Source organism: Oncorhynchus gorbuscha, linkage group LG10 (genome assembly GCF_021184085.1).
Source record: "Oncorhynchus gorbuscha isolate QuinsamMale2020 ecotype Even-year linkage group LG10, OgorEven_v1.0, whole genome shotgun sequence".
Classification (NCBI taxonomy): domain Eukaryota; kingdom Metazoa; phylum Chordata; class Actinopteri; order Salmoniformes; family Salmonidae; genus Oncorhynchus; species Oncorhynchus gorbuscha.
This window is the reverse complement of record NC_060182.1, coordinates 99,373,613-99,396,185: the sequence shown is the minus strand read 5'-3', so window position 1 is coordinate 99,396,185 and position 22,573 is coordinate 99,373,613. Positions and strand designations below refer to the sequence as shown.

General features: G+C 44.0%; 1 protein-coding gene across 1 annotated transcript in view; it reads right to left on the bottom strand.

Moving 5' to 3' along the window:
• gfra4a (GDNF family receptor alpha 4a) overlaps positions 1–22,573 on the bottom strand; it is a 395,952-nt gene that overhangs the window by 118,609 nt on the left and 254,770 nt on the right. Inside the window, exon 2 of the mRNA XM_046364670.1 lies at positions 13,550–13,831. Coding sequence (XP_046220626.1) covers positions 13,550–13,831 — 282 coding nt within the window. The remainder of the gene's footprint in view (positions 1–13,549; positions 13,832–22,573) is intronic.

Sequence of the window (22,573 nt, the reverse complement as noted above, 5' to 3'; positions counted from 1 at the left end):
ACAACCCTCAGCCCCAGAGTCTATCAAGGCACTGCATGTAGCACCCGAACCGGTCCAGCGTAGATGGACCGACATAGTAGTACAGGATCTAGATGGAGAGACCTGAGTAGTAGCGCTCACCAGTAGCCCTCCGCTTACTGATGAGCTCTGGCTTTTACTGGACATGAATTGACAAAATGTCCATCAAATCCGCAATAGAGGCACAGGCGGTTGGTGATCCTCCGTTCCCTCTCCTTAGTCGAGATGCGAATACCTCCCAGCTGCATGGGCTCAGTCTCTGAGCCAGAGGAGGTGAGATCGTTGCGAAGCGGAGCAGGGAAACACCGTTGATGCGAGCTCTCTTCCACGAGCTTGGTGACGAAGATCTACCCGTCGTTCTATGCGGATGGCGAGAGCAATCAAAGAGTCCACACTGGAAGGAACCTCCCGGGAGAGAATCTCATCTTTGACCACTGCGTGGAGTCCCTCCAGAAAACGAGCGAGCAGCGCCGGCTCGTTCCAGTCACTAGAGGCAGCAAGAGTGCGAAACTCTATAGAGTAATCCGTTATGGATCGATCACCTTGGCATAGGGAAGCCAGGGCCCTAGAAGCCTCCCTACCAAAAACTGAACGGTCAAAAACCCGAATCATCTCCTCTTTAAAGTTCTGGTAATTGTTTGAACAATCAGCCCTTGCCTCCCAGATAGCTGTGCCCCACTCTCGAGCCCGGCCAGTAAGGAGTGAAATGACGTAAGCAACCCGAGCTCTCTCTCTAGAGTATGTGTTGGGTTGGAGAGAGAACACAATATCACACTGGGTGAGAAAGGAGCGGCACTCCTTGGGCTGCCCGGAGTAGCAAGGTGGGTTATTAACCCTAGGTTCCGGAGGCTCGGCAGACCAGGAAGTAACAGGTGGCACGAGACGAAGACTCTGGAACTGTCCAGAGAGGTCGGAAACCTGAGCGGCCAGGTTCTCCATGGCATGACGAGCAGCAGACAATTCCTGCTCGTGTCTGCCGAGCATGGCTCCTTGGATCTCGACGGCAGTGTTACGAGCGTCTGTAGTCGCTGGGTCCATTCTTTGGTCGGATCTTTCTGTTATGCAGGTGAATGAGGACCCAAAAACGACTTGGCGAAAACAGAGTCTTTAATCCAGTTTAAGGAAATAGCAATACTCCTAGACAAATCGGAGCGGTAAATAAAGCATAAAAACAATTTCACTCGTAATCACGAGAACTGACTGGAGACTCGATAATAAACTGCAGGTTGCCTCGGGAAGGCACTTGACCGTAGCAGACTCAGACACCTGCTCACCACGCAGCATCTGAGGGAAACACGACACGACAGGGCGATACAAAGACACAGCACGGTGAACAATATACAAGGATCCGACAGGACAGAAACGGAAAACAAGGGGAGAAATAGGGACTCTAATCAGGGGAAAAGATAGGGAACAGGTGTGGGAAGACTAAATGATTGATTAGGGGAATAGGAACAGCTGGGAGCAGGAACGGAACGATAGAGAGAAGAGAGAGAGAGAGGGAGAGAGAAGTAAGTCGCTCTGGATAAGAGCGTCTGCTAAATGACTTAAATGTAAATGTAATGTAAATGTAAAAAGGGGAACGAACCTAAAAAGACCAGCAGGGGGAAAACGAACAGAAGGAAAAGCAAAATGACAAGACAATATAAGACAAAACATGACAGTTTGTAGGCCTTTTTGCTCGCACACGCTTTTTCAGTTCTGCCCACAAATTTTCTATAGGATTGAGGTCAGGGCTTTGTGATGGCCACTCCAATACCTTGACTTTGTTGTCCTTAAGCCATTTGGCCACAACCTTGGAAGTATGCTTGGGGTCGTTGTCCATTTGGACGACCTACATGCGACAAAGCTTTAACTTCCTGACAGATGCCTTGAGATGTTGCTTCAATAGATCCACATAATTTCACGACGTCATGATGGCATCTATTTTGTAAAGTGCACCGGTCCCTCCTGCAACAAAGCACCCGCACAACATGATGCTGCCACCCCCATGCTTCACAGTTTGGACCGTGCTCTTCGGCTTGCAAGCCTCTGCCTTTTTCCTCCAAACACATCAGACCAGAGAACATTTCTCCAAAAAGTATGATCTTTGTCCCCATGTGCAGTTGCAAACCGTAGTCTGGCTTTTACATGGTGGTTTTGGAGCAGTGGCTTCTTCCTTGCTGAGTGGCATTTCAGGTTATGTCGATATAGGACTCGTTTTACTGTGGCCATAGATACTTTTGTACCTGTTTCCTCCAGCATCTTCACAAGGTCCTTTGCTGTTGTCCTGGGGTTGATTTGCACTTTTCGTACCAAAGTACGTTAATCTCTAGGAGACAGAACGCATCTCTTTCCTGAGCGGTATGACGGCTGCATGGTGTTTATACTGCGTACTATTGTTTGTACAGATGAACGTGGTACCTTCAGGCGTTTGGAATTTACTCCCAAGGATGAACCAGACTTGTGGAGGTCTACAATTTATTTTCTGAGTTCTTGGCTGATCTATTTTGATTTTCCCGTGAAGTCAAGCAAAGAGGCACTGAGTTTGAAGGTAGGCCTTGAAATACATCCACAGGTACACCCCCAATTGACTCAAATGATGTCAATTAGCCTATCAGAAGCTTCTAAAGCCATGACATAATTTTCTGGAACTTTCCAAGCTGTTTAAAGGCACAGTCAACTTAGTGTATGTAAACTCCTGACCATCTGGAATTGTGAAACAGTGAATTACAAGTGAAATCATTTGTCTGTAAACAATTGTTGGAAAAATTACTTGTGTCATGCACAAAGTAGATGTCCTAACCGACTTGACAAAACTATAGTTTGTTTAACAATAATAATAATAATAATATATGCCATTTAGCAGACGCTTTTATCCAAAGCGACTTACAGTCATATGTGCATACATTCTACGTATGGGTGGTCCCAGGAATCGAACCCACTACCCTGGCGTTACAAGCGCCATGCTCTACAAACTGAGCTACAGAAGGACCACCGTGTGGAGTGGTTGAAAAACGTGTTTTAATGACTCCATCCTAAGTGTATGTAAACTTTCGACTTCAACTGTATATACACCTGTTCTGAAAGGCCCCAGAGTCTTCAACACCACAAAGCAAGGGGCACCATGAAGACCAAGGAGCTCCCCAAACAGGTCAGGGACAAAGTTGTGCAGAAGTACAGATCAGGGTTGGGTTATAAAGAAGTATCTGAAACTTTGAACATCCCACGGAGCACCATTACATCCATTATTAAATAATGGAAAGAATATGGCACCACAACAAACCTCCCAAGAGAGGGCCACCCACCAAAACTCACAGACCAGGCAAGGAGGGCATTAATCAGAGAGGCAACAAAGAGACCAAAGATAACCCTGAAGGAGCTGAAAAGCTCCACAGCAGAGATTGGAGCTGTACACTGAAGAGTGGCCAGAAAAAAGCCAATCCTTAATTAAAGAAAATAATAAGCAAACGCGTTTGGTGTTGGCCAAAAGATATGTGGGAGACTCCCCAAACACATGAAGGGACTGAGAAACTGGTCAGACTTGAAGGAATGATGGATGGTGTTAAATATATATTATATTATATATAAATACAGGGAAATTATTGAGGGAAACCTGTTTCAGTCTTCAAGAGATTTGAGACTGGGACGAAGGTTCACCTTCCAGCAGGACAATGACCCTAAGCATACAGTACTGCTAAAGCAACACTCAAGTGGTTTAAGGGGAAACATTTAAATGTTGTGGAATGGCCTAGTCAAAGCCCAGACTTCAATCCAATTGAGAATCTGTGGTATGACTTAAAGATTGCTCTACACCAGCGGAACCCATCCTACTTGAAGGACCAGGAGCAGTTTTGCCTTGAAGAATGGACAACAATCTCAGTGGCTAGATGTGCTAAGCTTATAGAGACATACCCCAAGAGATGTGCAGCTGTAATTGCTGTGAAAGGTGGCTCTACAAAGTATTGACTTTGGGGGGTGAATAGTTATGCACGATCAAGTTGGATTTTTTTTGGTCTTATTTCTTGTTTGTTTCACAAGAAAAATGATCTTGCATCTTCAAAGTGGTAGGCATACTGTGTCAATCAAATGATACAAATCCCCCAAAATCTATCTTAATTCCAGGCCGTAAGGGCTCCCTGCCTGTGCCATTAAACCCCTTCAACTCATCCAGAACGCCGCAGCCCGTCTGGTGTTCAACCTTCCCAAGTTCTCTCACGTCACCCCGCTCCTCCGTTCTCTCCACTGGCTTCCAGTTGAAGCTCGCATCCGCTACAAGACCATGGTGCTTGCCTACGGAGCTGTGAGGGGAACGGCACCTCAGTACCTCCAGGCTCTGATCAGGCCCTACACCCAAACAAGGGCACTGCGTTCATCCACCTCTGGCCTGCTCGCCTCCCTACCACTGAGGAAGTACAGCTCCCGCTCAGCCCAGTCAAAACTGTTCGCTGCTCTGGCCCCCCAATGGTGGAACAAACTCCCTCACGACGCCAGGACAGCGGAGTCAATCACCACCTTCCGGAGACACCTGAAACCCCACCTCTTTAAGGAATACCTAGGATAGGATAAGTATTCCCTCCCCCCTTTAAGATTTAGATGCACTATTGTAAAGTGACTGTTCCACTGGATGTCATAAGGTGAATGCACCAATTTGTAAGTCGCTCTGGATAAGAGCGTCTGCTAAATGACTTAAATGTAAAATGTAATGTAAATGCAATGAAATAGGAAAAATGCTAAGGGGGTTGAATAATTTCGTAAGCCACTGTAGGAAAGATAATCAAGGAGGTGATGGAGTCCAGGTGAGTGTCATGAGGCGCAATTACTAATTACGATGGTGACAGGTGTGAGGGATAATCAGCAGCCTGATGACCTAGAGGCCGGAGAGGGAGTATACGTGACAGTTCCACTGTGAGGTCACCAAAAGAGATGAGGTGGTTCCACTGTGAGGTCACCAAAAGAGATGAGGTGGTTCCACTGTGAGGTCACCAGAAGAGATGAGGTAGTTCCACTGTGAGGTCACCAAAAGAGATGAGGTGGTTCCACTGTGAGGTCACCAAAAGAGATGAGGTGGTTCCACTGTGAGGTCACCAAAAGAGCTGAGAGGTGGAAGGAGGAGAGATGAGTGGTTTGGAGGAGTCAGGAGGAGAGATGAGTGGTTTGGTGGAGGAAGGAGGAGAGAAGAGTGGTTTGGAGGAGGAAGGAGGAGACATGAGTGGTTTGGTGGAGGAAGGAGGAGAGAAGGGTGGTTTGGAGGAGGAAGGAGGAGACATGAGTGGTTTGGAGGGAGGAGGAAGGAGGAGAGATGAGTGGTTTGAAGGAGGAAGGAGGAGGGAAGAGTGGTTTGGAGGAGAAAAGAGTGGTTTGGAGGAGGAAGGAGGAGAGAAGAGTGGTTTGAAGGAGGAAGGAGGAGAGGAGTGGTTTGAAGGAGGAAGGAGGAGAGGAGTGGTTTGAAGGAGGAAGGAGGAGAGAAGAGTGGTTTGAAGGAGGAAGGAGGAGAGAAGAGTGGTTTGAAGGAGGAAGGAGGAGAGAAGAGTGGTTTGGAGGAGGAAGGAGGAGAGAAGAGTGGTTTGAAGGGAGGAGGAAGGAGGAGAGAAGAGTGGTTTGAAGGGTGGAGGAAGGAGGAGAGAAGAGTGGTTTGGAGGAGGAAGGAGGAGAGAAGAGTGGTTTGAAGGGAGGAGTAAGGAGGAGAGAAGAGTGGTTTGAAGGGAGGAGGAAGGAGGAGAGAAGAGTGGTTTGAAGGGAAGAGTAAGGAGGAGAGAAGAGTGGTTTGAAGGGTGGAGGAAGGAGGAGAGAAGAGTGGTTTGGAGGAGGAAGGAGGAGAGAAGAGTGGTTTGAAGGGAGGAGTAAGGAGGAGAGAAGAGTGGTTTGAAGGGAGGAGGAAGGAGGAGAGAAGAGTGGTTTGGAGGGAGGAGGAAGGAGGAGAGAAGAGTGGTTTGAAGGGAGGAGGAAGGAGGAGAGAAGAGTGGTTTGGAGGGAGGAGGAAGGAGGAGAGAAGAGTGGTTTGAAGGGAGGAGGAAGGAGGAGAGAAGAGTGGTTTGAAGGGAGGAGGAAGGAGGAGAGAAGAGTGGTTTGGAGGGAGGAGGAAGGAGGAGAGAAGAGTGGTTTGGAGGGAGGAGGAAGGAGGAGAGAAGAGTGGTTTGGAGGAGGAAGGAGGAGAGAAGAGTGGTTTGGAGGGAGGAGGAAGGAGGAGAGAAGAGTGGTTTGAAGGGAGGAGGAAGGAGGAGAGAAGAGTGGTTTGAAGGGAGGAGGAAGGAGGAGAGAAGAGTGGTTTGAAGGGAGGAGGAAGGAGGAGAGAAGAGTGGTTTGGAGGAGGAAGGAGGAGAGAAGAGTGGTTTGGAGGGAGGAGGAAGGAGGAGAGAAGAGTGGTTTGGAGGGAGGAGGAAGGAGGAGAGAAGAGTGGTTTGGAGGGAGGAGGAAGGAGGAGAGAAGAGTGGTTTGGAGGGAGGAGGAAGGAGGAGAGAAGAGTGGTTTGAAGGGAGGAGGAAGGAGGAGAGAAGAGTGGTTTGAAGGGAGGAGGAAGGAGGAGAGAAGAGTGGTTTGGAGGGAGGAGGAAGGAGGAGAGAAGAGTGGTTTGAAGGGAGGAGGAAGGAGGAGAGAAGAGTGGTTTGGAGGGAGGAGGAAGGAGGAGAGAAGAGTGGTTTGGAGGGAGGAGGAAGGAGGAGAGAAGAGTGGTTTGAAGGTGACGCTTCTTTAGTTTGTCTGACTGTCTTGGTGAGAATCTCAAGTTGAGTTTTACAGTTAACTTCCTGAAACTAGATCTGTCTTTTGGCTGTCATGGCAAATTAAAAAAATGTAATAACATTTTACTTGTCAAAACTGGTGTGACATAAAACACTTTTAGTTCCTTGTATTAATAATGTCAGTGTTGTTTTCCTATTAATAATAACAATTTATCTGTGAAATTAGACATTGAACTTGAGCCCTGTTTCAACAAGCTGTTTAAGAGAATGATTTACAGAATGACAGTAAAGTGAATAGTTATTGTGATAGCACGCCCGAGTTTTAAACAATGTTTGGATGTCTCATACCCGAAGAAAAGGATAGACCCAAATATATAGGGTAAACATATAGACCTAAAGCATTTTAAAACAGGTTCAAAAGCTAATTAGCTTTATTTTCTTGTAATTCAATGGCTTCACCTGAGTGTCCTTGCCAGCCAGGGCAAAACATTCCAATGTTAAAGTCTTGTGAATCTCATGCATATATATATATATATATATATATATGTATATATATTTATGTCAACAATGGGAGAGAGGTAATAGGCAATGTGTCATCAGCATCTGGCTCTGAGGAGCATTCCTGGGAGATGAGGCCTACCCAAAACTATTCAATAAAATTCCTTATTATATTCTGTCTCTGTCATTCAATTAAGCCTGTACTCGATTGAACTATTTTTATAACTGATATAAATCCAGTCAAATTTTAGTATATTAATTCAAATGAAATTTTATTTGTCACATACACAGATGTTAATGCGAGTGTAGCGAAATGCTTGTGCTTCTAGTTCCGACAATGTAGTAATAACCAACGAGTAATCTAGCTAACAATACCACAACTAATACCTTATACACACAAGTGTAAAGGGATGAAGAATATGTACATAAAGATATATGAATGAGTGATGGTACAGAACGGCATAGGCAAAATGCAGTAGATGGTATTGAGTACAGTATATACATATGAGATGAGTAACATTATATAAAGTGGCATTGTTTGAAGTGACTAGTGATACATTTATTACATCCAATTTTTACACTATTAAAGTGGCTGGAGTTGAGTCAGTGTGTTGGCAGCAGCCACTCAATGTTAGTGATAGCTGTTTAACAGTCTGATGATAGGCAAAATTCAGTAGATAGTATCGAGTACAGTATATACATATGAGATGAGTAATGTAGGGTATGTAAACAAAGTGGCATAGTTTAAAGTGGCTAGTGATACATGTATTACATAAAGATGGCAAGATGCAGTAGATGATGCAGTAGATGGTACAGGGTACAGTATATACATATAAGATGAGTAATGTAGGGTATGTAAACATTATATTAAGTGGCATTGTTTAAAGTGGCTAATGATACATTTTTACATCAATTTTTCCATCAATTCCCATTACATTTTTTACATCAATTTCCATTATTAAAGTGTCTGGAGTTGAGTCAGTATGTTGGCAGCAGCCACTCAATGTTAGTGGTGGCTGTTTAAAACTTGTTGAGGATAGGGGGCAGTATTTTCACTTTGGATGAATTGCCCATAGTGAACTGCATCCTACTCTGTCCTAGATTGCTAATATATGCATATTATTATTACTACTATTGGATGGAAAACACTCTGAAGTTTCTAAAACTGTTTGAATTATGTCTGTGAGTATAACAGAACTCATAGGACAGGCAATCTTCCAAACAATATGTGAAATTCTGAAAGTTGGGGGATACGCCCACCTTTCCCAACAAGATATGGATCTGGTAGCACTTCCCACGCCTCCCACTAGATGTCCTCATTCAGTAGAAAGTGGAATGGAGCATTTGCTGTGAACTTTGACCGAATGGGAGGGGAAATAGTCAGTGTCCCGACAGACTGCCATTTTCCCGTGGCGCATTTCTCTGTGGGTGCTACCTCTGTTCCATTTGGCTCCAGATGAAAACGTATGATCCGGTTGGAACGTTATTGGATATATATGATAATAACATCCTGAAGATTGATTCTCTACTTAGTTTGACCAGTTTATTCGACCTGGAATATATCTTTTGGAAGTTTTCGTGCGAGTTATCTTGGACCAGCAGTCAGTTTTTGGGCACGTGAGCTGAAAGTGATAGCAAATGCAGCTACTTGGACACTAGTATTGGAAATTATGGAACAAAACAACAATTTATTGTGGAACTAGGACTCCTTGCACTACATTCTGATGAAAGATCATCAAAGGTCAGGGAATATTTATGATGTAATTTCGTATTTCTGTTGACTCCAACATGGCGGAGAAATACTGTTACGTCTGAGCGCTGTCTCAGATTTTTGCATGGTAGGCGTTTTCCGTAACGTTTAAAAAAAATCTGACACAGCGGTTGCATTAAGAACCACTGTGTCTTTCATTATATTGTGGAAGGACCACTAGAGGGCAGGCTGGGCTCATGGATAGTAGCCCAACAAAGCATGGGAGACAAGGTAACCAGAGTCAATTAAGCACAGCTGACAGTACTAATGACATACTCTCCTTCCCCTATAAAAGAGAGAATGGAACCAGCAGAGAGGGGAGGAAACTATCTCTGGAAGATGGCCACCGAGAGAGAGAAGCTGTGCTGAAAGAACCACGAAGACGGTGACAAACCCGTGATTTATGTTTGTTGTAGTTTAAAGATTATCCTATTGTGTTCTTGTTTCATCTGGAGAAGAAGATGTGTGTTTTTTCCTTGGAAGATTGTTCATTGATTTATGTTAGAATGTTTTTGTTGACAAAATACCCTCAATAGAGAACCGTGTTCAACCAGAAAAACCTACTCCTGACTCGTTTATTCCACCTTCCCGCTTTAGAGTGACGCCTAATTACTTGGTACGCTCACAATATGTAGAACATGTATCTTTAGTCAAAGTTTATGATGAGTATTTCTGTTTTCTGGTGTAGCTTTCTATAATTCCCCCGGATATTTTGGAGGAATTTCTGAACATGGCGTCAATGTAAACCGAGATTTGTGGATATAAAAATGCATATTATCGAACAAAACATAAATGTATTGTGTAACATGATGTCATATGAGTGTCATCTGATGAAGATTTTCAAAAGGTTAGGGATTCATTTTATCTCTAATCCTGCTTTTGTGATTTTATCTTTGACTTGAAAAAATGGCTGCGTTTTTCCTTTGATTTGGTGGTGGTCTAACATAAATATATGTTGTGTTTTCGCTGTAAAACATTTTAAAAATATGACTTGATGGGTAGATGAACAAGATGTTTATCTTTCATTTGAGGTACTGGACTTGTTAATGTGTGAAAGGTAAATATTTCTAAAGAATATTTTTATATTCCCTGCGCCACCTTTTCAGCTGAATGGGGGGGGGGTTTAACAGTCTGATGGCCTTGAGATCGAACCTGTTCTTCAGTCTCTCGGTCCCAGCTTTGTTGCACCTGTACTGACCTCGCCTTCTGGATGATAGCGGGGTGAACAGGCAGTGGCTAGGGTGGTTGTTGTCCTTGATGATCTTTATGGCCTTCCTGTGACATCGGGTGGTGTAGGTGTCCTGTAGGGCAGGTTGTTTGCCCCTGGTGATGCGTTGTGCAGACATCACTACCCTCTGGAGAGCCTTACGGTTGTGGGTGGAGCAGTTGCTGTACCAGGCGGTGATACAGCCCGACAGGATGCTCTCGATTGTGCATCTGTAGAAGTTTGTGAGTGCTTTCGGTGACAACAGCAGACTGGGATAAGGATTGATTTATGTCCGTCACGAACGTGACTGTATCAAAGCGAGCAAAGAAGTTGTTTAGTCTGTCTGGGAGCAAGACATCCTGATTAATTCGGTATACTATAGCCTATATATATAATATTCTGTATATTTTCATAACTAATATAAATTTGGTATACTACAGCCTATATATAATATTCAGCCCATATGAACACATGCATATTTGGCTATATAAAGAACAGCTCTGCATGATTTAATGAAAAGCAGAAAATGGAAAACATTGCTTCTCATTCTTTAAAAAAATACTCAGAAACAGGCAACAGGCTGTACAGCTGGCTTCACAGTTTCCAAGCTGGCTTCACTGTTTCCCTGCTCAATTTATCTCAACAAAGATGAGGGCGCGAGAGGAACTGTGTGCTGAGTAGTACCTTCCACCCCCCACTGTGTGCTGAGTAGTACCTTCACCCCCCGCTGTGTACTGAGTAGTACCTTCCACCCCCCCTCCTATCACCATGTAAAACAGACTGGTACTATAGATTAGGGCAAGGTGTTATATAAACTGGTACTATAAATTAGGGCTAGGTGTTATATAGACTGGTACTATAGATTAGGGCAAGGTGTTATATAAACTGGTACTATAAATTAGGGCTAGGTGTTATATAGACTGGTAATATAGATTAGGGCTAGGTGTTATATAGACTGGTACTATAGATTAGGGCTAGGTGTTATAATCTCACCATGTAGGACAGACTGGTACTATAGATTAGGTCTAGGTGTTATATAGACTGGTACTATAGATTAGGGCTAGGTGTTATATAGACTGGTACTATAGATTAGGGCTAGGTGTTATATAGACTGGTACTATAGATTAGGGCTAAATGGCATTTATTATTATTATTATTATTATTATTCTATAGATTAGGACAGACTGGTACTATAGATTAGGTCTAGGTGTTATATAGACTGGTACTATAGATTAGGAATCAGTGTTATATAGACTGGTACTATAGATTAGGGCTAGGTGCTATATAGAATGGTACTATAGGTTAGGGCTAGGTGCTATATAGAATGGTACTATATGTTAGGAATAGATGTTATATAGACTGGTACTATAGATTAGGGCTAGGTGTTATACAGACTGGTTCTATAGATTAGGGCTAGGTGTTTATAATCCCACCATGTTGGACAGACTGGTACCATAGATTATGAATAGGTGTTATATAGACTGGTACTACAGATTAGGGCTAGGTGTTATACAGACTGGTACTATAGATTAGGGCTTGGTGTTATATAGACTGGTACTATAGATTAGGGCTAGGTGTTATACAGAATGGTACTATAGGTTTGGATAAAAGTGTCTATATAAATGGCATTTATTATTATTATTATTATTATTCTATAGATTAGGGCTAGGTGTTATAATCCCACTATGTTGGACAGACTGGTACTATAGATTAGGGATAGGTGTCATATAGCCTGGTACTATAGATTAGGGATAGGTGTTATACAGACTGGTACTATAGATTAGGGCTTGGTGTTATATAGACTGGTACTATAGATTAGGGCTAGGTGTTATATAGACTGGTACTATAGATTAGGGCTAGGTGTTATATAGACTGGTACTATAGATTAGGGCTAGGTGTCATATAGACTGGTACTATAGATCAGGGCTAGGTGTTATATAGACTGGTGCTATAGATTAGGGCTAGGCGTTATATAGACTGGTACTATAGATTAGGGTTAGGTGTTATATAGACTGGTACTAAAGATTAAGGCTAGGTGTTATATAGACTGGTACTATAGATTAGGGCTAGGTGTTATAATCCCACCATGTAGGACAGACTGGTACTATAGATTAGGGTTAAGCGTTATATAGATTGGTACTATAGATTAGGGTTAGGTGTTATATAGACTGGTACTATAGATTAAGGCTAGGTGTTATATAGACTGGTACTATGGATTAGGGCTAGGTGGTATTATCCCACCATATAGACTGGTACTATAGATTAGGGTAAGGTGTTGTAATCTCACCATGTAGGACAGACTGGTGCTATAGATTGGGGCTAGGTGTTAAATAGACTGGTACTATAGATTAGGGTTAGGTGTTATATAGACTGGTACTATGGATTAGGGCTAGGTGTTATATAGACTGGTACTATAGATTAGGGTTAGGTGTTATTGTCTCACCATGCAGGACAGACTGGTGCTATAGATTATGAATAGGTGTTATATAGACTGGTACTATAGATTAGGGCTAGGTGTTATATAGACTGGTACTATAGATTAGGGCTAGGTGTTATATAGACTGGTAATATAGATTAGGGTTAGGTGTTATTGTCTCACCATGCAGGACAGACTGGTGCTATAGATTAGGGCTAGGTGTTAAACAGACTGGTAATATAGTTTAGGGCTAGGTGTTAAACAGACTGGTAATATAGTTTAGGTGTTAAACAGACTGGTGCTATAGATTAGGGCTAGGTGTTATTGTCTCACCATGCAGGACAGACTGGTACTATAGATTAGGGCTAGGTGTTATTGTCTCACCATGCAGGACAGACTGGTACTATAGATTAGGGCTAGGTGTTATTGTCTCACCATGCAGGACAGACTGGTACTATAGATTAGGGCTAGGTGTTATTGTCTCACCATGCAGGACAGACTGGTGCTATAGATTAGGGTTAGGTGTTATTGTCTTGCAGGACAGACTGGTGCTATAGATTAGGGCTAGGTGTTAAATGCAGGACAGACTGGTACTATAGATTAGGGCTAGGTGTTATATAGTCTGGTACTATGCAGGACAGACTGGTATTATATAGACTGGTACTATAGATTAGGGTTATTGTCTCACCATGCAGGACAGACTGGTACTATAGATTAGGGCTAGGTGTTATAGACTGTCTCACCATAGGGCAGGACAGACTGGTACTATAGATTAGGGCTAGGTGTTATTGTCTCACCATGCAGGACAGACTGGTACTATAGATTAGGGCTAGGTGTTATTGTCTCACCATGCAGGACAGACTGGTACTATAGATTAGGGCTAGGTGTTATTGTCTCACCATGCAGGACAGACTGGTGCTATAGATTAGAGTTAGGTGTTATTGTCTCACCATGCAGGACAGACTGGTACTATAGATTAGGGCTAGGTGTTATTGTCTCACCATGCAGGACAGACTGGTACAGGCTCCAATAGATACTGAGGCAGTTCTTCTCTCTCTTCATGCCTCGTTTACACTGGCAGCCGTGCAGCGGGGAGGACAGCAGGGCCGTGACTGCGTTCTCACACTGGTTCCTGGCCCCAGGGCCCAGCTTCACACTGCCGTCCCCCGCCACACACTGTCTCAGCGTCCGCAGACGAGGGCTGCACGCGTCATCACTGGAGCAGGTGTCCCCAGCCTGTAGACAGTCTCTGTCCCTCCCCGCAGACACAGCGAGGGGGAGCCCTGAGGAAGAGACAGCACGAATTAAAACAGTTTCAAGTGGAAGTACAACGCTAGGTAATCAAACTGGTTAGTACTCGGTGATACTACTGGTTAGTACTCGGTGATACTACTGGTTAGTACTCGGTGATACTACTGGTTAGTACTCGGTGATACTACTGGTTAGTACTCTGTGATACTACTGGTTGGTACTAGGTAATCAAACTGGTTAGTACTCGGTAATCCAACTGGTTAGTACTAGGTGATACCAACTGGTTAGTACTAGGTGATACTACTGGTTAGTACTAGGTGATACTACTGTTTAGTACTAGGTGATACTACTGGTTAGTACTAGGTGATACTACTGGTTAGTACTCGGTAATCAAACTGGTTAGTACTCGGTAATCAAACTGGTTAGTGTTAGGTGATACTACTGGTTAGTACTAGGTGATACTACTGGTTAGTACTAGGTGATACTACTGGTTAGTACTCAGTAATCAAACTGGTTAGTACTAGGTAATCAAACTGGTTAGTACTAGGTGATACTACTGGTTAGTACTCGGTGATACTACTGGTTAGTACTAGGTGATACTACTGGTTAGTACTAGGTGATACTACTGGTTAGTACTCGGTGATACTACTGGTTAGTACTCGGTGATACTGCTGGTTAGTACTAGGTGGTACTACTGGTTAGTACTAGGTGATACTACTGGTTAGTACTAGGTGATACTACTGGTTAGTACTAGGTGATACTACTGGTTAGTACTAGGTGATACTACTGGTTAGTACTAGGTGATACTACTGGTTAGTACTAGGTAATCAAACTGGTTAGTACTCAGTGATACTACTGGTTAGTACTAGGGGATACTACTGGTTAGTACTAGGGGATACTACTGGTTAGTACTAGGTAATACTACTGGTTAGTACTTGGTAATCAAACTGGTTAGTACTAGGTAATCAAACTGGTTAGTACTAGGTAATCAAACTGGTTAGTACTCGGTGATACTACTGGTTAGTACTCGGTGATACTACTGGTTAGTACTAGGTGGTACTACTGGTTAGTACTAGGTGGTACTACTGGTTAGTACTAGGTGATACTACTGGTTAGTACTAGGTGATACTACTGGTTAGTACTAGGTGATACTACTGGCTAGTACTCGGTGATACTACTGGTTAGTACTAGGTGATACTACTGGTTAGTACTAGGTAATCAAACTGGTTAGTACTCAGTGATACTACTGGTTAGTACTAGGGGATACTACTGGTTAGTACTAGGTAATCAAACTGGTTAGTACTCAGTGATACTACTGGGATACTACTGGTTAGGTGATACTACTGGTTAGTACTAGGTGTACTGGTTAGTACTCGGTGATACTACTGGTTAGTACTCGGTGATACTACTGGTTAGTACTCTGTGATACTACTGGTTAGTACTAGGTGATACTACTGGTTAGTACTAGGTGATACTACTGGGTTGATACTACTGGTTAGTACTAGGTGATACTACTGGTTAGTACTGGTAATACTAGGTGATAACTGGTTAGTTAGTACTGGTTAGTACTAGGTAATCAAACTGGATACTACTGGTTAGTACTGGTTAGTACTAGGTGATACTACTGGGTACTACTGGTTAGTACTCGGTGATACTACTGGTTAGTACTAGGTGGTACTACTGGTTAGTACTAGGTGATACTACTGGCTAGTACTCGGTGATACTACTGGTTAGTACTCGGTGATACTACTGGTTAGTACTCAGTGATACTACTGGTTAGTACTCAGTGATACTACTGGTTAGTACTAGGTGATACTACTGGTTAGTACTAGGTGATACTACTGGTTAGTACTAGGTAATCAAACTGGTTAGTACTCAGTGATACTACTGGTTAGTACTAGGGGATACTACTGGTTAGTACTAGGTAATCAAACTGGTTAGTACTCAGTGATACTACTGGTTAGTACTAGGGGATACTACTGGTTAGTACTAGGTAATCAAACTGGTTAGTACTAGGTAATCAAACTGGTTAGTACTCAGTGATACTACTGGTTAGTACTACTGGGTAATCAAACTGGTTAGTACTAGTGATACTACTGGTTAGTACTAGGGATACTACTGGATACTAGGTACTGGTTAGTACTAGGTAATCAAACTGGTTAGTACTCAGTGATACTACTGGTTAGTATTAGGGGATACTACTGGTTAGTACTCGGTAATCAAACTGGTTAGTACTAGGTAATCAAACTGGTTAGTACTCGGTGATACTACTGGTTAGTACTCGGTGATACTACTGGTTAGTACTCGGTGATACTACTGGTTAGTACTAGGTGATATGTAACATTTTATTACATACAGAATAATACAACGTTTTCTGAGACTATGTTGCTTTTTGAGAACACACAGTACAGGTTGGGAACATCTCATGATATCGTATGTCATATTGTATTTAATTCTTGTGTTACTGTGATCAGGGACCTTTTGTGAATGAAACCCTGGTCTCAATGGGTTTTTTCCTGAATAAATAAAGAATAAATAAATCCATTAAAAAATCCAATAAATTGTTTAACTAGGAAAGATTGTTGAGGTTAACATATAACAGCCCAGAGAGCATGGGGCCGAGATGAGTCCACACACTAACAAAAACAACAACAAGGGGTTCTGTGTTGTCAGGGCAACCTGCCAAGAGGTCAGTAGGAGCTACACACAGACAACAGTACAGCAGACATGGGTTAGGACTGATAATGTCATGTTTCAGAAGTGCTATGTCATGGTTCTGAAGTGCTATGTCATGGTTCTGAAGTGCTATGTCATGGTTCTGAAGTGCTATGTCATGTTTCTGAAGTGCTATGTCATGTTTCTGAAGTGCTATGTCACGGTTCTGAAGTGCTATGTCACGGTTCTGAAGTGCTATGTCATGTTTCTGAAGTGCTATGTCATGTTTCTGAAGTGCTATGTCACGGTTCTGAAGTGCTATGTCACGGTTCTGAAGTGCTATGTCACGGTTCTGAAGTGCTATGTCACGGTTCTGAAGTGCTATGTCACGGTTCTGAAGTGCTATGTCATGTTTCTGAAGTGCTATGTCATGTTTCTGAAGTGCTATGTCATGTTTCTGAAGTGCTATGTCATGGTTCTGATGATAGTACAGCAGAAATCGTGCTACCGTTGATGAACAGGAAGATTTAGAGAAATTAAGACACTCAGCAACTCGACAGAGATCGACTCCCAACCCAATTATCATGAGTGATTTATTTGAATCCCAGGCCAACACAACCCAAAAGGCTCTTTTTATAGCTACTGTAAATTAGTAGAGAGAGCGGGAGGGAGGGAGGGAGGCAGAGAGAGTGAGAGAGCGAGAGGCAGAGAGAGAGAGAGAGACAAAATATCCTCCGTGTACAACGTAGAACACCAAATAATGCATGCAGAGCAGAATTAGGCCGATACCCACTAATTATCAAAATCCAGAAAAGACCCGTTAAATTCTACAACCACTTAAAAGGAAGCGATTCCCAAACCTTCCATAACAAAGCCATCACCTACAGAGAGATGAACCTGGAGAAGAGTCCCCTTAGCAAGCTGGTCCTGGGGCTCTGTTCACAAACACACCCTACAGAGAGATGAACCTGGAGAAGAGTCCCCTAAGCAAGCTGGTCCTGGGGCTCTGTTCACAAACACAAACAGACCCTACAGAGAGATGAACCTGGAGAAGAGTCCCCTTAGCAAGCTGGTCCTGGGGCTCTGTTCACAAACACACCCTACAGAGAGATGAACCTGGAGAAGAGTCCCCTAAGCAAGCTGGTCCTGGGGCTCTGTTCACAAACACAAACAGACCCTACAGAGAGATGAACCTGGAGAAGAGTCCCCTTAGCAAGCTGGTCCTGGGGCTCTGTTCACAAACACACCCTACAGAGAGATGAACCTGGAGAAGAGTCCCCTAAGCAAGCTGGTCCTGGGGCTCTGTTCACAAACACAAACAGACCCTACAGAGAGATGAACCTGGAGAAGAGTCCCCTAAGCAAGCTGGTCCTGGGGCTCTGTTCACAAACACAAACAGACCCTACAGAGAGATGAACCTGGAGAAGAGTCCCCTAAGCAAGCTGGTCCTGGGGCTCTGTTCACAAACACAAACAGACCCTACAGAGAGATGAACCTGGAGAAGAGTCCCCTTAGCAAACTGGTCCTGGGGCTCTGTTCACAAACACACCCTACAGAGAGATGAACCTGGAGAAGAGTCCCCTAAGCAAGCTGGTCCTGGGGCTCTGTTCACAAACACAAACAGACCCTACAGAGAGATGAACCTGGAGAAGAGTCCCCTAAGCAAGCTGGTCCTGGGGCTCTGTTCACAAACACAAACAGACCCTACAGAGAGATGAACCTGGAGAAGAGTCCCCTAAGCAAGCTGGTCCTGGGGCTCTGTTCACAAACACAAACAGACCCTACAGAGAGATGAACCTGGAGAAGAGTCCCCTAAGCAAGCTGGTCCTGGGGCTCTGTTCACAAACACACCCTACAGAGAGATGAACCTGGAGAAGAGTCCCCTAAGCAAGCTGGTCCTGGGGCTCTGTTCACAAACACAAACACACCCTACAGAGAGATGAACCTGGAGAAGAGTCCCCTTAGCAAGCTGGTCCTGGGGCTCTGTTCACAAACAGACCCTACAGAGAGATGAACCTGGAGAAGAGTCCCCTAAGCAAGCTGGTCCTGGGGCTCTGTTCACAAACACAAACACACCCTACAGAGAGATGAACCTGGAGAAGAGTCCCCTAAGCAAACTGGTCCTGGGGCTCTGTTCACAAACACAAACACACCCTACAGAGAGATGAACCTGGAGAAGAGTCCCCTAAGCAAGCTGGTCCTGGGGCTCTGTTCACAAACACAAACACACCCTACAGAGAGATGAACCTGGAGAAGAGTCCCTAAGCAAGCTGGTCCTGGGGCTCTGTTCACAAACACAAACACACCCTACAGAGAGATGAACCTGGAGAAGAGTCCCCTAAGCAAACTGGTCCTGGGGCTCTGTTCACAAACACAAACACACCCTACAGAGAGATGAACCTGGAGAAGAGTCCCCTAAGCAAGCTGGTCCTGGGGCTCTGTTCACAAACACAAACACACCCTACAGAGAGATGAACCTGGAGAAGAGTCCCCTAAGCAAGCTGGTCCTGGGGCTCTGTTCACAAACACAAACACACCCTACAGAGAGATGAACCTGGAGAAGAGTCCCCTAAGCAAACTGGTCCTGGGGCTCTGTTCACAAACACAAACACACCCTACAGAGAGATGAACCTGGAGAAGAGTCCCCTAAGCAAGCTGGTCCTGGGGCTCTGTTCACAAACACAAACACACCCTACAGAGAGATGAACCTGGAGAAGAGTCCCCTAAGCAAGCTGGTCCTGGGGCTCTGTTCACAAACACAAACAGACCCTACAGAGAGATGAACCTGGAGAAGAGTCCCCTAAGCAAGCTGGTCCTGGGGCTCTGTTCACAAACACAAACACACCCTACAGAGAGATGAACCTGGAGAAGAGTCCCCTTAGCAAGCTGGTCCTGGGGCTCTGTTCACAAACACACCCTACAGAGAAATGAACCTGGAGAAGAGTCCCCTAAGCAAGCTGGTCCTGGGGCTCTGTTCACAAACACAAACAGACCCTACAGAGAGATGAACCTGGAGAAGAGTCCCCTAAGCAAGCTGGTCCTGGGGCTCTGTTCACAAACACAAACACACCCTACAGAGAGATGAACCTGGAGAAGAGTCCCCTAAGCAAGCTGGTCCTGGGGCTCTGTTCACAAACAGACCCTACAGAGAGATGAACCTGGAGAAGAGTCCCCTAAGCAAGCTGGTCCTGGGGCTCTGTTCACAAACACAAACAGACCCTACAGAGAGATGAACCTGGAGAAGAGTCCCCTAAGCAAGCTGGTCCTGGGGCTCTGTTCACAAACACAAACACACCCTACAGAGAGATGAACCTGGAGAAGAGTCCCCTTAGCAAGCTGGTCCTGGGGCTCTGTTCACAAACACACCCTACAGAGAAATGAACCTGGAGAAGAGTCCCCTAAGCAAGCTGGTCCTGGGGCTCTGTTCACAAACACAAACAGACCCTACAGAGAGATGAACCTGGAGAAGAGTCCCTAAGCAAGCTGGTCCTGGGGCTCTGTTCACAAACACAAACACACCCTACAGAGAGATGAACCTGGAGAAGAGTCCCCTAAGCAAGCTGGTCCTGGGGCTCTGTTCACAAACACACCCTACAGAGATGAACCTGGAGAAGAGTCCCCTAAGCAAGCTGGTCCTGGGGCTCTGTTCACAAACAAACACACCCTACAGAGAGATGAACCTGGAGAAGAGTCCCCTAAGCAAGCTGGTCCTGGGGCTCTGTTCACAAACAGACCCTACAGAGAGATGAACCTGGAGAAGAGTCCCCTTAGCAAGCTGGTCCTGGGGCTCTGTTCACAAACACACCCTACAGAGATGAACCTGGAGAAGAGTCCCCTTAGCAAGCTGGTCCTGGGGCTCTGTTCACAAACACAAACAGATCCCACAGAGCTGCAGGACAGAAACACAATTAGACCCAACTGAGCTGCACTTCCTAACCTCCTGCCCAATGTATGACCATATTAGAGAGACATATTTCTCTCAGATAACACAGACCTACAAATAATTAAAAACCAAACCCAATGTTGATAAACTCCCATATCTACTGGGTGAAATTCCACAGTGTGCATCACAGCAGCAAGATGTGTGACCTGTTGCCACAAGAAAAGGTCAACCAGTGAAGAACAAACAAACATTTGAAAAACAACCCATATTTATGTTTATTTATTTTCCCGTTTGTACTTTAACAATTTTCACGTAATAATTTTGGAACTTGTATGATTGTAATGTTTACTGTTTATTGTTTATATCACTTTTGTAAAGATTATCTACTTCACTTGCTTTGGCAATGTAAACATATGTTTGCCAATAAACCCATTTGAATTTAACTGAAAGAAGGAGAGGTGGAGAGAGTCAAATGAAATCAAATCACATTTTATTGGTCACATACACATGGTTAGCAGATGTTAATGCGAGTGTAGTGAAATGCTTGTCATTCTAGTTCCGACAGTGCAGTAATATCTAACAAGTGGTCTAACAATTCCCCAACAACTACCTAATACACACAAAGGAATGAATAAGAATATGTACATAAAGATATATGGATGAGTGATTTCTGAACGGCATAGGCAAGATGCAGTAGACGGTATAGAGTACAGGACCTACAGTGGTCCTAGAACAAGTATTTGATTCACTGCCGATTTTGCAGGGTTTCCTACTTACAAAGCATGTAGAGGTCTGTAATCCAGAAAAAAAATCCAGAAAATCACATTGTATTTTTAATTTTTAAGTAATGAATTTGCATTTTATTGCATAAATACATAAATACATAAGTATTTGATACATCAGAAAAGCAGAACTTAACATTTGCTACAGAAACATTTGTTATGCAATTACAGAGATCATACGTTTCCTGTAGTTCTTGACCAGGTTTGCACACACTGCAGCAGGGATTTTGGCCCACTCCTCCATACAGACCTTCTCCAGATCCTTCAGGTTTCGGGGCTGTCGCTGGGCAATACGGACTTTCAGGTCCCTCCAAAGATGTTCTATTGGGTTCAGGTCTGGAGACTGGCTAGGCCACTCCAGGACCTTGAGATGCTTCTTACGGAGCCACTCCACACGTTGCCCTGGCTGTGTGTTTCGGGTCATTGTCATGCTGGAAGACTCAGCCACAACCCATCTTCAATGCTCTTACTGGGGGAAGGAGGTTGTTTTTATTTGATTTATTTCACCTTTATTTAACCAGGTAGGCTAGTTGAGAACACCTTTATTTAACCAGGTAGGCTAGTTGAGAACACCTTTATTTAACCAGGTAGGCTAGTTGAACACCTTCATTTAACCAGGTAGGCTAGTTGAGAACACCTTCATTTAACCAGGTAGGGTAGTTGAGAACACCTTTATTTATCCAGGTAGGCTAGTTGAGAACACCTTTATTTAACCAGGTAGGCTAGTTGAGAACACCTTTATTTAACCAGGTAGGCTAGTTGAGAACACCTTTATTTAACCAGGTAGGCTAGTTGAGAACAAGTTCTCATTTGCAACTGCGACCTGGCCAAGATAAAGCATAGCAGTGTGAAAAGACAACACAGAGTTACACATGGAATAAACAATTAACAGGTCAATAACACAGTAGAAAAAATAGGCAGTCTATATACAATGTGTGCAAAAGGCATGAGGAGGTAGAGCGAATAATTACAATTTTGCAGATTAACACTGGAGTGATAAATGATCAGATGGTCATGTACAGGTAGAGATATTGGTGTGCAAAAGTGCAGAAAAGTAAATAAATAAAAACAGTATGGGGATGAGGTAGGTAAAATTGGGTGGGCTATACACTGTGAAGTCCATGGAGAATAAGAGCACCTCCTTCTGGGACACTGTAAAGTCCATGGAGAATAAGAGCACCTCCTTCTGGGACACTGCAAAGTCCATGGAGAATAAGAACACCTCCTTCTGGGACACTGTAAAGTCCATGGAGAATAAGAGCACATCCTTCTTCAGGCAGAAGTTTGCATCCTGTAGCTCCAACTCCAAAAAGTTCTGGGACACTGTAAAGTCCATGGAGAACAAGAGCACCTCCTCCCAGCTGCCCACTGCACTGAGGCTAGGGAACACGGTCACCACCGATAAATCCATGATTATCGAAAACTTCAACAAGCATTTCTCAAGGGCTGGCCAT